Below are 13483 nucleotides of genomic sequence, written 5' to 3'. Positions count from 1 at the left end.
TATAATTAAATACAGGAGAGAGAGAGAGAGAGAGAGAGAGAGAGAGAGAGAGAGAGAAGGTCACAGAAACTTCTGTTCACTCTTGCCTTCTTGGCAGGGTGGTGGTGGTGCATGCCTTTAATCCCAGCACTCAGGAGGCAGAGGCAGGCAGATTTCTGTGAGTTTGTGGCCAACTTGGTCTACAGAGCGAGTTCCAGGAGAGGCTCCAAAAACTACAGAGAAACCCTGTCTCTAAGAAAAACAAACAAACAAAAAGTCCTCTTGCCTTCCTGATTGTAGATGCTGTGACCAGCAGTAGCTTCCACTCCTATGAGCTGCCATGCTTTCCCACTGTGCAGACTGTGTCTCCTAGAACTGTAAGCCAAAATAAGCTCTGTATTAAGTTGCTTCTTGTTGGGCATTTTGTGACAACAATAAGAAAACTAATACAAAGAGACACAACTACCAACTCTACAGAAATACCAAGAATGATAAGAATGAACAATTATAAGCTAATAAATTTGATAACCTACATGAAATGGACAAATTTCAAAAATCACAAACTCACCAAGACTAAATCATGAGGACGTAGATCTTCCAAATAGGCTAATAACAAGTAAGCAGATTGAACCAGCGATTAAAAAATTCATCCGATGGCTTCCCAGATGAACTCTACCAACCATTTAAAAAAAACTAATTCCAAGTTTTATCAAACTTCTCCTAAAAAAACTCATTCTAAAGACCATAGAAAATAAATTATATTGTTTATGATAATAGACACAAAAATTCTCAACAAAATACCAGCATATTAATTCCTCACCTTGTACATATTTCAAGAAATTTAAAATAAAATCCGAGGTTGATTTTGTCCCCGCTCCTAAGGGGTCCCACTTAACAAAAACTCTGCTGCAGTGTGGTAGTTTGGGGGGTGGGTCCCAAAAGTCACACTCAGCCCCATCACTTCCGCAAGTGTGCTTAAATGCTCTCATCCTGCTTCCGTTTCTACTGCTTCATACTGCTGCTGTAGGTAACAAGTGCTAAACACCCAGCAAGAAGCAGATCTTCAGAATGGCTAGGAATCTAGATCTGGCCAGAGATAGAAATAAGAAATTGGTTAGGCCGGGCGGTGGTGGTGCCCGCCTTTAATCCCAGCACTTGGGAGGCAGAGGCAGGCGGATCTCTGTGAGTTCGAGACCAGCCTGGTCTACAGAGCTAGTTCCAGGACAGGCTCCAAAAAGCCACAGAGAAAAAAAAAAAATTGGATAAAGGCGGAGAAACGCCTACAAATAACAAAGACAGTACTGTGACTGATAGCAGGACTGAATCTAGAGTCTGGTCATTGATGTATTTTTCTACAAATTCCTGGATTAGTGAGTGTGGAAATACCTAGGTCCCTAAGTAGCCCCTCTATTATTAAATAATACATGCAAAATTCTTTGAAAACTGTAACATGTTAGAACTACCAAAAGACAATGGAAAATGGTTGCAATGAATAGGTAATTGATAAAGCTATCTTATAAATTTAACAGGGGTGGGATATTATATATTATGAAAAAGTGTTGAAATGTAGAAAACAGGAAACATCCCAGTAACCAAATCCTAAAGGAAGTCTAGCAGCAGGATTCACAGAACCCAGGCAGAACCCAAAGCATCATGAGACCTGGGGTTGCTTTGTTCACTTCAAAAGAAGTACAAATTCACGGACTGCAGACTGGTCCCCCAAATACCTAGCTGTTCTCGGCTTCTGCATCCCCACCCTCTTCTCCTCTGATTGCTAAAGGAGATTCTCTGTGTGTTCCGGGACACATTCCCAAGACAGTCACTGACTAGGACGATGAGAGTCACTCTGAGCCCCATGTAGGCAGAACTTCTACCAGGCTAGTGCGCTGGCCCATGGGCTGTTTGTCCTTGGACCAAGAGCCCACTCGAAACCCAATCAGCCAAGGCAGGTGGAAAGAGGTGGCCTTTCAGGATCTTTGCCTGCAGCAGGCATTCAGTGCTTTCCTTGGGAAAATCTAAGCATAGTCAGTGATAAATGGGGATGGGATGGATAGGTGATAGACAACTGAACAGATGGTTGAGAGATGGGTGGTTAGGTAGATGATGATAAGTTAACTGGTCATGGTTTTTAAGAGAAGAAAGATGTCAAGCCCTCAAGTCAATTTTTAGAAGACTCAAAAAATTAGAAAAATGCAGCTTTAAATCCTGTCAAATATACCTTTAGAATCTCACTGTTTAAGCAAAAACTCATATTAAGAAACTATAGTTGAGGAATAACGAGGTGGTGCTGTGTGTAATGGAATTTTCCATGCAAGCTTAGTTCAATACCCAGGACCCACACAAAGACGGAAAGAGATAGAAAGACCTAAACATGTGCTCTATGACACACACACACACACACATCATCATCATCATCATCATCATCGTTTGAAGCTGACATAGAGTACCTAAGACTCTGTGTCAAAAACAAACTAAAATAACTTTAAGAAAGGATTACCCAAATGCCATCAAAGCAAGTGAAAAAGTACAGTAAGAATCTGTTCTGGGGAGCAGAATACCACATAGGACCACCAGATGGCAGCATTGTCCCATGAGTGGTTTATCAAGCTGTGAAAAATGCTTTCTCTTGCTCCTTTACCCAATTGCCCACTTTGTCCGGAAGCTAATTCTTGAGAAATCTGAGAAACCTCTAGTTGATGGGAAAAAATACAAACCTAAACAATGCACTTGACATCTATTTTTCTACTTTCCAATCTATCTGTTGTCTTTGGGTTTGATCCCTAATATCTTGGGACCCGGTATTTAGTCTAATTATACATAAATTAAGAATGAAAACAGTAGCCTAAATTATCAAAGGATTAGAAGCCTCCTAGCCATGTCCTGGTTTCAAGAAATATATTGTGATTATCTTTGTTTTATATTTATGTAATGCAGTTTTTGTCATAGGCATGGAAGAGAAAGACACAGACAGACAGACAGGTGTTAGGATCAATAATAATATTTAAATTTAAGCCAAAAGTCAACTGTGATGGTGAGTTCTATATAACATCCCAGTTAGGCCATCGTACTCAGATATATGGTCAAATTCTAGTCTAGATGATGTTATGAAGATTTTTGTTTTTGTTGTTTTGTTCTTATTGTTTTTATTGAGCTATATGTTTTTCTCCACTCCCCTTCTCCGCAACCCTTCTACCATCTTCCATGGTCCCCACACTCCCAATTTGCTAAGGAGATCCTGTGTTTTTTCTACTTCTTATGTAGATTAGATCCATGTATGTCTCTCTTAGGGTCCTCATTGCTGTTCTCTGGGATTGTGAATTGTAGGCTGCTTTGTCTTTGCTTTATGTCTAAGAGCCACTTATGAGTGAGTACATGTGATATTTGCCTTTCTGGGTCTGGGTTACCTCACATAATATGATATTTTCTGAATCCATCCACTTGCCCACAAATTTCAAGCTGTCATTGTTCTATCTGCTGTTTAGTGCTCCACTGTGTAAATGTACCACATTTCCTTATCCATTCTTTGGTCGAGGGGCATTTAGGTTGTTTCCAGGTTCTGGCTATGACAAACAAAGCTGCTATGAACATAGTTGAGCACATGTCCTTGTGGTATGATTGAGCATCTTTTGGGTATCAAGTGGTGGGTCTTGAGGGAGGTTGTTCCCTAATTTTCTGAGAAATCACCACACTGATATCCAAAGGGGCTGAACCGATTTGCACTCTCACCAACAATGCAGAAGTGTTCCCTTTACCCCACATCCTTTCCAAGCATAAGCTGTCATCAGTGTTTTTGATCTTGGCCATTCTTACAGGTGTAAGATGAATCTCAGAGTTGTTTTGATTTGCATTTCTCTGATGGCTAAGGATGTTGAACATTTCCTTAAGTGTCTTTTAGCTCTTTGAGATTTGTCTGTTGAGAGTTCTTTGTTTAGGCTTGTACCCCATTTTTTCTAAATTGGATTGTTTGTTCTTTTGATGTCAAGTTTTTTGAGTTCTTTGTATATTTTCGAAATCAATCCTCTGTTCGATGTGGGGTTGGTGAAGATCTTTTCCCATTCTGTAGCTTGCTGTTTTGTCTTGTTGACGGTGTCCTTTGCTTTACAGAATCTGTTCAGTTTTAGGAGGTCCCGTTTATTAACTGTTTCTCTCAGTGTCCATGCTGCTGGGTTATATTTAGTAGTCTCCTGTGCCAATGTGTTCAAGTGTAATTCCCACTTTCTCTTATGAGGTTCAGTGTGGTTGGCTTTTGTTTGAATGGAATGTTCTATAGATATCTATTAAGTTCATTTGAGTCATTACATCTGTTAGTTCCCTTATTTCTCTGTTAATTTTCTGTTTGACAGACCTGTCTAGTGGTGAGAGTGGAGTGTTGAAGTCTCCTACTATTAGTGTGTGGGGTTTAATGAGTGATTTAAGTTTTAGAAGTGTTTATTTTACATATATGGGGACCCTTGTATTTGGGGCATAGATGTTCAGTATTGAGATTTCCTCTTGATGAATTTTTCCTGTGACTAATATGAAATGTCCTTCTTTGTCTCTTTTGATTGACTTTACTTTGAAGTCTATTTTTAGCTAATATTATATTATATTATTTATATATTAGGATAGCTACAACAGCTTGTTTCCTAGGTCCATTTGATTGGAAAATTTTTTCCCAATCCTTTACTCTGAGGCGGTGTCTGTCTTTGAGTTTGAGGTGTATTTCTTGTATGCAGCAGAAGGATGGATTTTGTTTTTGTTTCCAATCTGTTAGCCTATGTCTTTTTATAGGTGAATTGAGTCCATTTATATTAAGGGATATTAATGACAAGTAATTGTTAGTTCCTGTTATTTTAGTTTCCATTGTTGTTGATGTTATTGTGTACATTTTTTCCCTTCTTTGGGATTTGTAGCTGTGAGATCATATATTGTCTGTGTTTTTGTGGATGTAGCCAACTTCCTTGGGTTGGAGTTTTCCTTCTAGCACTTTGTGTAGTGCTGGGTTTGTGACTAGGTATTGATTAAATCTGGTTTTGTCATAGAATATCTTGTTTTGTCCATCTGTGGTGACTGAAAGTTTTACTAGGTATAGCAGGGCTGGCATCCATGGTCTCTTAATGTCTATATAATACTTGACCAGTTCCTTCTGAGTTTCATTGTTTCCATTGAGAAGTCAGGTGTAATTCTGATAGGTCTAACTTTATATGTTACTTGGCCTTTTTTCTTTTGCAGCTTTTAATATTCTTTCTTTATTCTGTATGTTTAGTGTTTTGATTATTATGTGGTGAAGGAACTTTTTAGATCCAGTCTATTTAGTGTTCTATTTCCTATATCTTCATGTTAGGAAAGTTTACTTCTATGATTTTGATGAATATACTTTCCTGTTTACTTAGGTAATATTATATCTTTCTGCAGCCTTTGATGAAGTTGAAGAATTGATAGTTATATAGTTTTCCTTAGTTATGATGTAAGATAGATAGAAATATTGTAACTGTAATTATTGCTTGATACCTGTCTTGTTATATGTAATTTTACTATGTTAAAGCTAAAACCTTCCTTTTTTATTTAAGCAGAAAAGGGGAGTTGATGTGGGATTCCCCTCTGTATGCTGTGAATGCCACTGGTGAATAGCTGCTTTGAGCCTATAGGGGAGCAGAACAGAACACAGGTAGGCAGGGAAAACTAAACTGAATGCTGGGAGGAAGAAGGCAGAGTAACGAGACACCATGGAGCTGCTGCCAGAGGCAGACATGCTGAAACCTTGCCAGTAGGTCACAACCCTCGTGGTAAAATATAAAATAATGGAGATGGGTTAATTCTAGATGTAAGAGCTAGCTAGCAATACAATTAACTAATTGGCCAAGCTATGATTTAATTAATACAGTTTCTGTGTGATTATTTCAGAAGTCTGGGTGGCTGGGAAACAAACAAGTGGCCTCCTTACCACACCTGATGTACTGGGAACCAAACCTGGGTCCTCTGCAAGCCAAGTTAGAATTCTGCAGCCCATGGACTGGCAATTTGTTTTGTTGTTGTTGTTGTTATTTTTTGAGATAGGGTTTCTCTGTAGCTTTGGAGCCTGTCCTGGAATTAGCTCTTATAGACCAGGCTGGCCTCAAACTCACAGAGATCTGCCTGCCTCTGCCTCCTGAGCGCTGGAACTTTTTAATGAGATATAAAGATCATTTAGTATACAGAGGACATGAAGAGGAACAAAATAGGAGAGGTGGTAAAACAGTCAGAAGTCTGGAGTAATGTACATAAATACAAATACATACTGATGTGTACAGAATAGTTCTTGACAAATAAAACCCCATGATTCTGATGTTTTATTAGATGCATAAAAAGTAGTTTTCATTCATAAAATCAAAATCAGACAAAGGTATTTGGGCATACAACTGGTACTAATAAAACTCACAGTGGACATATTACATTACATTCAACGTCTGCTTATTTACATGTTATTCAAGACAAAGTCAACACAAAATGAACACCATACATTTCAGCTCTGTATATATCTAATATTGTTTCAAAACAAACACAACTTTTTTTCCAACCAATTTCTATTTGTTGAAAAACACAGCAAGACTTTTATAAGGTTATATGTGAGATACAGCTAAAGTTTTAGGGTTTGATCACCTATCACATTTCCGACTAACCAATAACCTTAAAATAATGGCTAATTACATATGGTTTTTGTAGATTTATCTGTTTCTAGGTTATGTAGATGAATGTTTTTCAAATGTGAATAAGTGTACCACATGTGTGTCTGGTGCAGGCAGAGGACAGTTGAGGGCACTGAGTCCCCTGGAACTAGAGTTACAGACAGTTGTAAACTGCCATGTGTGTGCTAGGAATTGAACCTGGGTCCTCTGCAAGAACAGTTAGTGCTCTTAACTGCTGAGCCATTTCTCCAGCCCCTCTTTTTGATATTTTAAAAGTCTTTAAAACTTAATTCTGCAAACACTGCCTTGCCATTTATTCATTAAAGATGATCTATTTTGCTATAGATCAAAAAGTTCAATTAATTAACCAGGGCTCTTATAATTTCCTGCCAGCTAAGGTTTAGTTTTAAATCTGATTATATATCAAAAGCAGTAGTGAAAAACTTATTTCTCAAGTTTCAGATGAATTCCACAAATTACTGGGTAGCTTGGAAACCATTCCATCCCTTAGAACTGTAGTCACTGAACTATCTACACTACCAGTTCCTTGCACCAGAATTGTCTTTAGCACTCTAAAACTTGTGTGGGCTCCACATCAGAACTAGTGAGTACAATCTAAGGGTGTTGATATTCTCTCAAGTCCCCACATGAAAAGGACACACGCTTTAGTGTGGAAAACCCTGCTGGTGACGACTAGACCTGGGAGTGTCCTTTAAGGTACACCAGAGTCACTGGAGAAATAGATTCACTTCAATAGACTGAGGAAAGTGTCTAGGAGCAGTATTTTAAGTCACCAATACCATCAGTCAAAATCATTGTGAAAAACAATTTACAGCCTTTGTCAGATGTCAGATATCTTATTATAACAGTACGTTCTGTAATTTAATGACACTGTCCTGCAAGTTCTAGAGACGCCTGCTCTAGCAGTGACAGCAAGTGACTAGGGTAAGAGCCCTTCAAATAGACACATTTGTATTGTTAAACAGAAGGTCAGAGCAGTGATTTGTGGGACTACCATTCATTCATTAAAGAAAGAAAAGGTTCTTTCAAAGTAGTTAAGCCTTTAAACCAACAAGTTTTTTAGTATCTTTCATCTTTAGTGATCTCTTCATCACTAAAGATCTGATCTTTAGAGCCAGCATGAGATCAGAGGTAGTGACTCCAGCATACTAAAGGTGTAACATGGAGTATAAAAGACTACTACCTACTTTGTAGTTCTGCACTGTTCATACACAGTAGGGACGGAGCCCAGTTGTGTATGAAACACTAAATGGGGAAGTATACTAACACACACTTGATTTCTAACAATGAAACTTCATTTGCCGTACAGATTAAGTCCCCACATATCACATCAAGGATATAACTGAAGGTATCTAGCAGGGAGTGGGGGGGGGAGGTCCCAAGCTTGAGAGGCTGAGTCATACAAGAAAACCTTAGATTTGCTTCATCAGGCAACGATATTAAAATATGGGATGCTTCATGTATGGCATTTGTGGGTAAATTCAACCGCCACACGTCACCACATGGAATCAGTTCAATATGTTGGAGCAGCAATGATAACTTCCTAGTGACAGCAACCTACAGCGGTGACAAAATGGTGGTGTCGAGTTGCAAAGGTAAACCCGTCCCACTTTTGCAGCTTGCTGAAGGGCAAAAGCAGACATGTGTAGATTTAAATTCCACATCAATGTATTTGGCAAGTGGAGGCCTAAATAACACTGTTAATATTGGGGATTTAAAATCAAAATGAGTTCATTGGTCTCTTAAGGATCATAAAGGTGAAGTCACTTGTGTGGCATACAATTGGAATGATTGCTACATTACCTCTGGGTCTCTCTCAGTGGTGAGACTGTTTTGCACAGCATAACCATGAATACATCCAGTACACTGTTTGGCCACGGAAGTAATCAGCCCATCCAGCTCGTGAAGTACTCCGTTTAAGAAGTCTCTCCTTGGCAGTGTTTCAGATAACGGAACAGTAGCCCTCTGGGATGTCAACAGTCAGAGCTCATATCGTAGCTTTGACAGGACACAAGGCTCCAGCTTCAGGCATGTTTCTCTCCTGTCAATGAACTGCTGTTTGTAACCATGGGCCTGGATAAGAGAATCATTCTCCATGACACTTCAAGTAAGAAGCTGGTGAGAACTTTAGTGGCCGACACTCCTCTGGCCTCAGTAGATTTTATGCTTGATGGAGCCACTTGGGCTATTAGATCTTCCCGTGGGAAAATATATCAGTATGATGTAAGCTGAAATCACCCGTGAAAACCATCAGAGCCCACAAGACATCTGTACAATGTAGAGCATTTCAGTATCCCACGTCTCTGACAAAGGCAAGTTTTAATAATGGGTGCTCAAATAAGGGCACATCAGTGAACAAACAGAGTATTGCTGTACCCAGCAGCCGTAGGGCTGTCAGAGAAGCAACTGCCTCTTCCATTGCCACAGTTCTCCCACAGCCTGTGATGATAGCCGTGGCGAAAGGAGTCATTGCTGCTCAGGATAAAGCAGGCTTGTCTTCTCGAAGCATAAATAGAAATATTTTAAGGAAACAGATGGTGGAATAAGTCAAGATTTCTCCAGCTTTGATGATACGAGGGAAAGTAGTTTAGGTGACATGTTCTCACCAGTCAGAGACGATGCTGTAGCCAACAGAGGTAATGAATCTGTAGGCAAAGGAGATGGCCTTGACTTTCTACTGTAACTGAACTCAGCGTTCCCACTGAGGAAAAAAAATCCAGTCACTTCTAGCCCTCTGGTATTGCACTCCAGTGCTCTTCTGTCCTCGTGGGATCTCCAGGGAAAGAAGAAAGTGAGAGCTGTGATCTGGAAGCTGAGGCCAAGAGAACGTACGTGGGGAAGAAGCCGGAGCCGAAGGACTCCCGAAGCAGTTTGCAAAGTTGATCTCCTCTGGTACTGAACCAGGAATTCGAAATACCTCTCCATCATGTAACCAAACAAGAAATCTTGAAAAATATGAAAAGCCAAAAAAGGAAACTGAAGCCCTCAGTCAATGGATCCTCAACTCCAGTTCCAAAGGCAGCGTCCTCTGTCACTGCTGGAGTAGAGAGCTGACGCTCAGAAAAAAATAGTGGATAGCCTTGGGACCAGTCAGCCCAATGTATTACCGACCTCTGCTCAGATTCGCTTCCTTCAGAACATGATACAGGAAACCTTGGATGACTTCAGGGGTGCTTGCTTTAGGACATTGCGAATTTGCAAGTGGAGATGACTAGACAGTTTCGTATACAGTTTAATAAAATGTACTCTTTGCTGGGAAGATACTCAAGTGAATGAAGGCTTACTGGCTGAAATCGAACGGCTCTTAGAAGACAACAAAAGAGTACGAGCCCACTTCTGAAGACTCAGAATACCTTATCTTTTTTTATGATTTGGGAAGTTTCTGGCAACTAAGAACGAAGAGTCAGTATTGTTTTTGTGGCCTTGACAATGGATTTTGTAGCAGGCATTATGCCATCTCTCTCAGGCATATTTATATTTTTATAAATATAAATTTAAAACTGCACAGAATACCTTCTTACTAATAGGGAAGTCAACAGGATCTTTATGTTCTGAATGCCTTAGCTATACACTAAGTGCCCTTTTCCTAAGGAAAAAAAAATGTGTGTATAAGGCTGGGTTTATGTTTTACAAATGACTCTTTAAAACAGATATATTTTTAGTGGACAAATTGTATTCCAAATTTTTTTTAGGTAGCCAGTGTTCAAAACATTGGTGTACCTTCTATTTTATGAAGAAATAATTTTAGAGCGGCAATTCGACTTTTTTCATGCTGCTGATTAGTCATTATCTTGTTATCTGATGACATCAGGTCTGACTTATTTATTGCTCGTATGTATGATGCTTGTATTTTGAAGCTCTGAGTTGTACAGATACACGGTACCTTTGACATTTCTGCTTCTGAGGGTTTCCTACTTTGGTTTCCTCCTTTATACATGAAAAACTAAGGTTTTGGAAAATTCAAGGGCTATACATCTGCTGATTGTCTAATGAATTGATGGTATGTAAAATCATACCATAAGGCTTTAGTCACCGTGGCTCAACTTAAAATCAATGAAAATTTATTGTAAGGTAATAAGTAATCACAATATTTTTGCCATTTTTCCTCACAAGTAAAAAGCATAGATTATTTTTCTTTGTTTTATACCATTAACTTTCTCTAATTATAGCATGCTACAGATAGTATTTTTCTATTATTAGCTTAACCATAGCACTATTTATATAGATTCATCATGACAAGAATTTACACATCAGCAGCAGCTGGGCATGCTCATCTGCCTGCTGTGATCCACAGTTTGATAGGGTGGACTAGCATAGCTTCTCATCCATTAACATTCTTGTTGCCTCTTGCCCAAAGATTTCAACTGTGTACTTTGTATATACGTCTGTTGCCCAGTTTTGTTTTCTGGGATCAAAATATTTACTAAAATGTAGCTTAGTTTGCTAACTTTATAGGTTCCTAAAGTGATGGAAGGCTTAAGGATATACTTAATAAATATAAACCTATGATTAATTATTTCCAAAAGCAAAACAGGAATATGGCTTTTCCCAGGTGACTCAGAGATGTTACGGTCTTTCCCTAGCTGATATGGTGGTGGCATTATGACTTGTAACACAAGTTTCCTTACCTGTCACTCAAACAAGGCTAGAATACAGAAGTACTCTGTCTATATGCTATATTTTTATCTATTAATACTTTCCTACTTCCTTTTTCAATAGGTGTAGATATTGTATATTAAAAGAGGTCTGATAAAACAATTTAGTAATTTTATGTGTATAGGTGAAGTACTTGTCATGGATTTAAACACTGAGTACAGTAATTAATTTTTTTGTTTTCAAGGCATAGAAAAAAGAATATAAAGGTCTCACGCTGCCTCTTCTGTATACTGTTTACTGACATCCACCAACCCTGTGATTACACATGATGTGAACAACAGCGGGTATTACTCTACTTTAAAAAGCCCTGAGCCAGATGTGGTGGCACACACCTTTAATCTCAGCACTTGGGATAAGAGGCAGGTGGATTTCTGTGAGCCTGGTCTACAGAGTGAGCTCCAGGACATCAGGGCTTTGTACAAACCCTGTCTGAGTTTAAAAAAAAAAAAAAGCACAACAAGCTCCTGCACTGGATGACTTAGCACAAGCGTGCTGCCCATCAGAGCATCTGGCGGGTCCACCATCACCGCACAGCTTTAGGAACAGATGGAATCTGCATAAGCACCAGCCCCGAGAAACAGAATGGCTGAAGAGTCTGTCTGGCACTCCCTCTCCTGACCCATATCTATCGTGCTGGTATTTCCGGGTACACACATGTCCTGTGTTCTTCACAAAGGCTCGACGGCTTTCTTCCCGGAAGATCTGTGGCCAGACAACTGGAATTTCTCTTTAAGCAATGAAAAGCAATTGCCAGAACTCAGTGTTACAGAGCAGGAAAGGCCTGTCATCATAGGAGGAGAAACTGAAACTATAAAATCAATTCTCAAGAAGCCCAAGCACTTGTACTCATTTTGAACTAGTGTCCAGACTCCAGTAAAAACCAAAGTGTTTTCCAGTTTACAAATGACTTAAAATCAAAATAATAAGTTTTAAAATTAAGCAAAAGTTGAAAATGTAAATATCAAAAACAAGGCTTCTTAAGTGAAGAGAAATGAAATCACAGAGATACAGCAACCCTGCGAAGGACTTCTAACATGTCCATGGCATAAGGTACCATCTGCACCGTCTCTGTGTACAGCACTGGAGATCCAGGGAGTGCGACAGGGCAGCGAACACCCGTAGCTAGGCTGCTCATGTCCTTTTGGCTGGCTTGGCTGTCAGCTGCTTTTCCCTTTCAAATTCCTTTTCCCTCTGCTGTTCCTTTTCCAGCTCTTCTCTCTGCCTCTTCTGCTGGAGCTTAAGTGCTCTTTTCTGTAGAGAGATTGGGGGGTGAAGGAGGAGGCAGTCAAGGGTTACAGTTATGGCAGAACTTAAAAATAATAATGTTATCAATAACATTATTAATCAATACATATCAATAAAGCCCATGCTTAACTTTTAAATTTATCTGGAGTAATTCAAGGCCCCCTTAATTTAGAACGACAATGAAAACTTTACTCCCAGCTCACATTAAATGTGAACTACATCTTCACATGCAGAGATGAGCCTGTCAGCCCAGCTACTAGCGGAGGGACCAAAAGACTTCATTCTTAAAGGGAAATAATGCAGCATGAGTTGATATCTTACTGGACCCAGAAGTATAAAACGCCAAAACATGAACACTGAAGAAAAATAAAATTCCACGTAAAAAGGGCATCCAAGGGTTCCCACTCACTTTTAACTTGGATGTTTTCTCATGAAGCAACAGCATCTCCTTCCTTATATTCACCAGCTTGGCATGATAGTGCTTCGCTTCTGTGAACTGAACAGAGTCAGATAAGATAGCAGGAAATGCCAAGACCGACAACTACGTCCACACTTAAACTACAGCTCATCCTTCCCGAACTGGTGAACTTTAGAACCTCAACTGTGTACATATTTTAAGTCCGATGATACAGATTTCATTGAACCATTAGCAGGATTTTTAAAACACCCAATTCAATTCAGCTGACAAAAAAAAAGTTATTAAAGATGGGTGTAATGGTGCACCCCTTAATCCTGGCACTCAGGAGGCAAAGGCGCTAGATCTGTGTGAATCTGAAGCCAGACTGGATCAGCCAGGACTTCTCTCTCTCTCTCTCTCTCTCTCTCTCTCTCTCTCTCTCTCTCTCTAACCCAACATCTTCAAATAACGTGCTTAGTCCTTTGGTGTCTAATCCAGCATCTTCAAATAACGTGCTTAGTCCTTTGGTGTCTAACCCAGC

At 39.5% G+C, this 13483-nt stretch overlaps 1 protein-coding gene and 1 pseudogene across 1 annotated transcript in view; one reads left to right on the top strand and one right to left on the bottom strand.

Moving 5' to 3' along the window:
• Positions 1-6269: 6269 nt before the first annotated feature.
• Bloc1s6 (biogenesis of lysosomal organelles complex 1 subunit 6) overlaps positions 6270-13483 on the bottom strand; it is a 14753-nt gene continuing 7539 nt past the window's right edge. Inside the window, exons 4-5 of the mRNA XM_005364383.3 lie at positions 12955-13041; positions 6270-12551 (exon numbers count right to left, since the gene is read on the bottom strand). Of these exons, the coding sequence (XP_005364440.1) occupies positions 12432-12551; positions 12955-13041 (207 nt within the window). The 3' untranslated portion in view covers positions 6270-12431. The remainder of the gene's footprint in view (positions 12552-12954; positions 13042-13483) is intronic.
• Positions 8041-9992, top strand: LOC113457970 (annotated as a pseudogene).

The sequence above is a fragment of the Microtus ochrogaster genome, assembly GCF_000317375.1.
Source record: "Microtus ochrogaster isolate Prairie Vole_2 chromosome 14 unlocalized genomic scaffold, MicOch1.0 chr14_random_1, whole genome shotgun sequence".
In the NCBI taxonomy this organism is placed as follows: domain Eukaryota; kingdom Metazoa; phylum Chordata; class Mammalia; order Rodentia; family Cricetidae; genus Microtus; species Microtus ochrogaster.
Note: the sequence above shows the minus strand (reverse complement) of the source record. Positions and strands in the feature narration are given on the sequence as shown.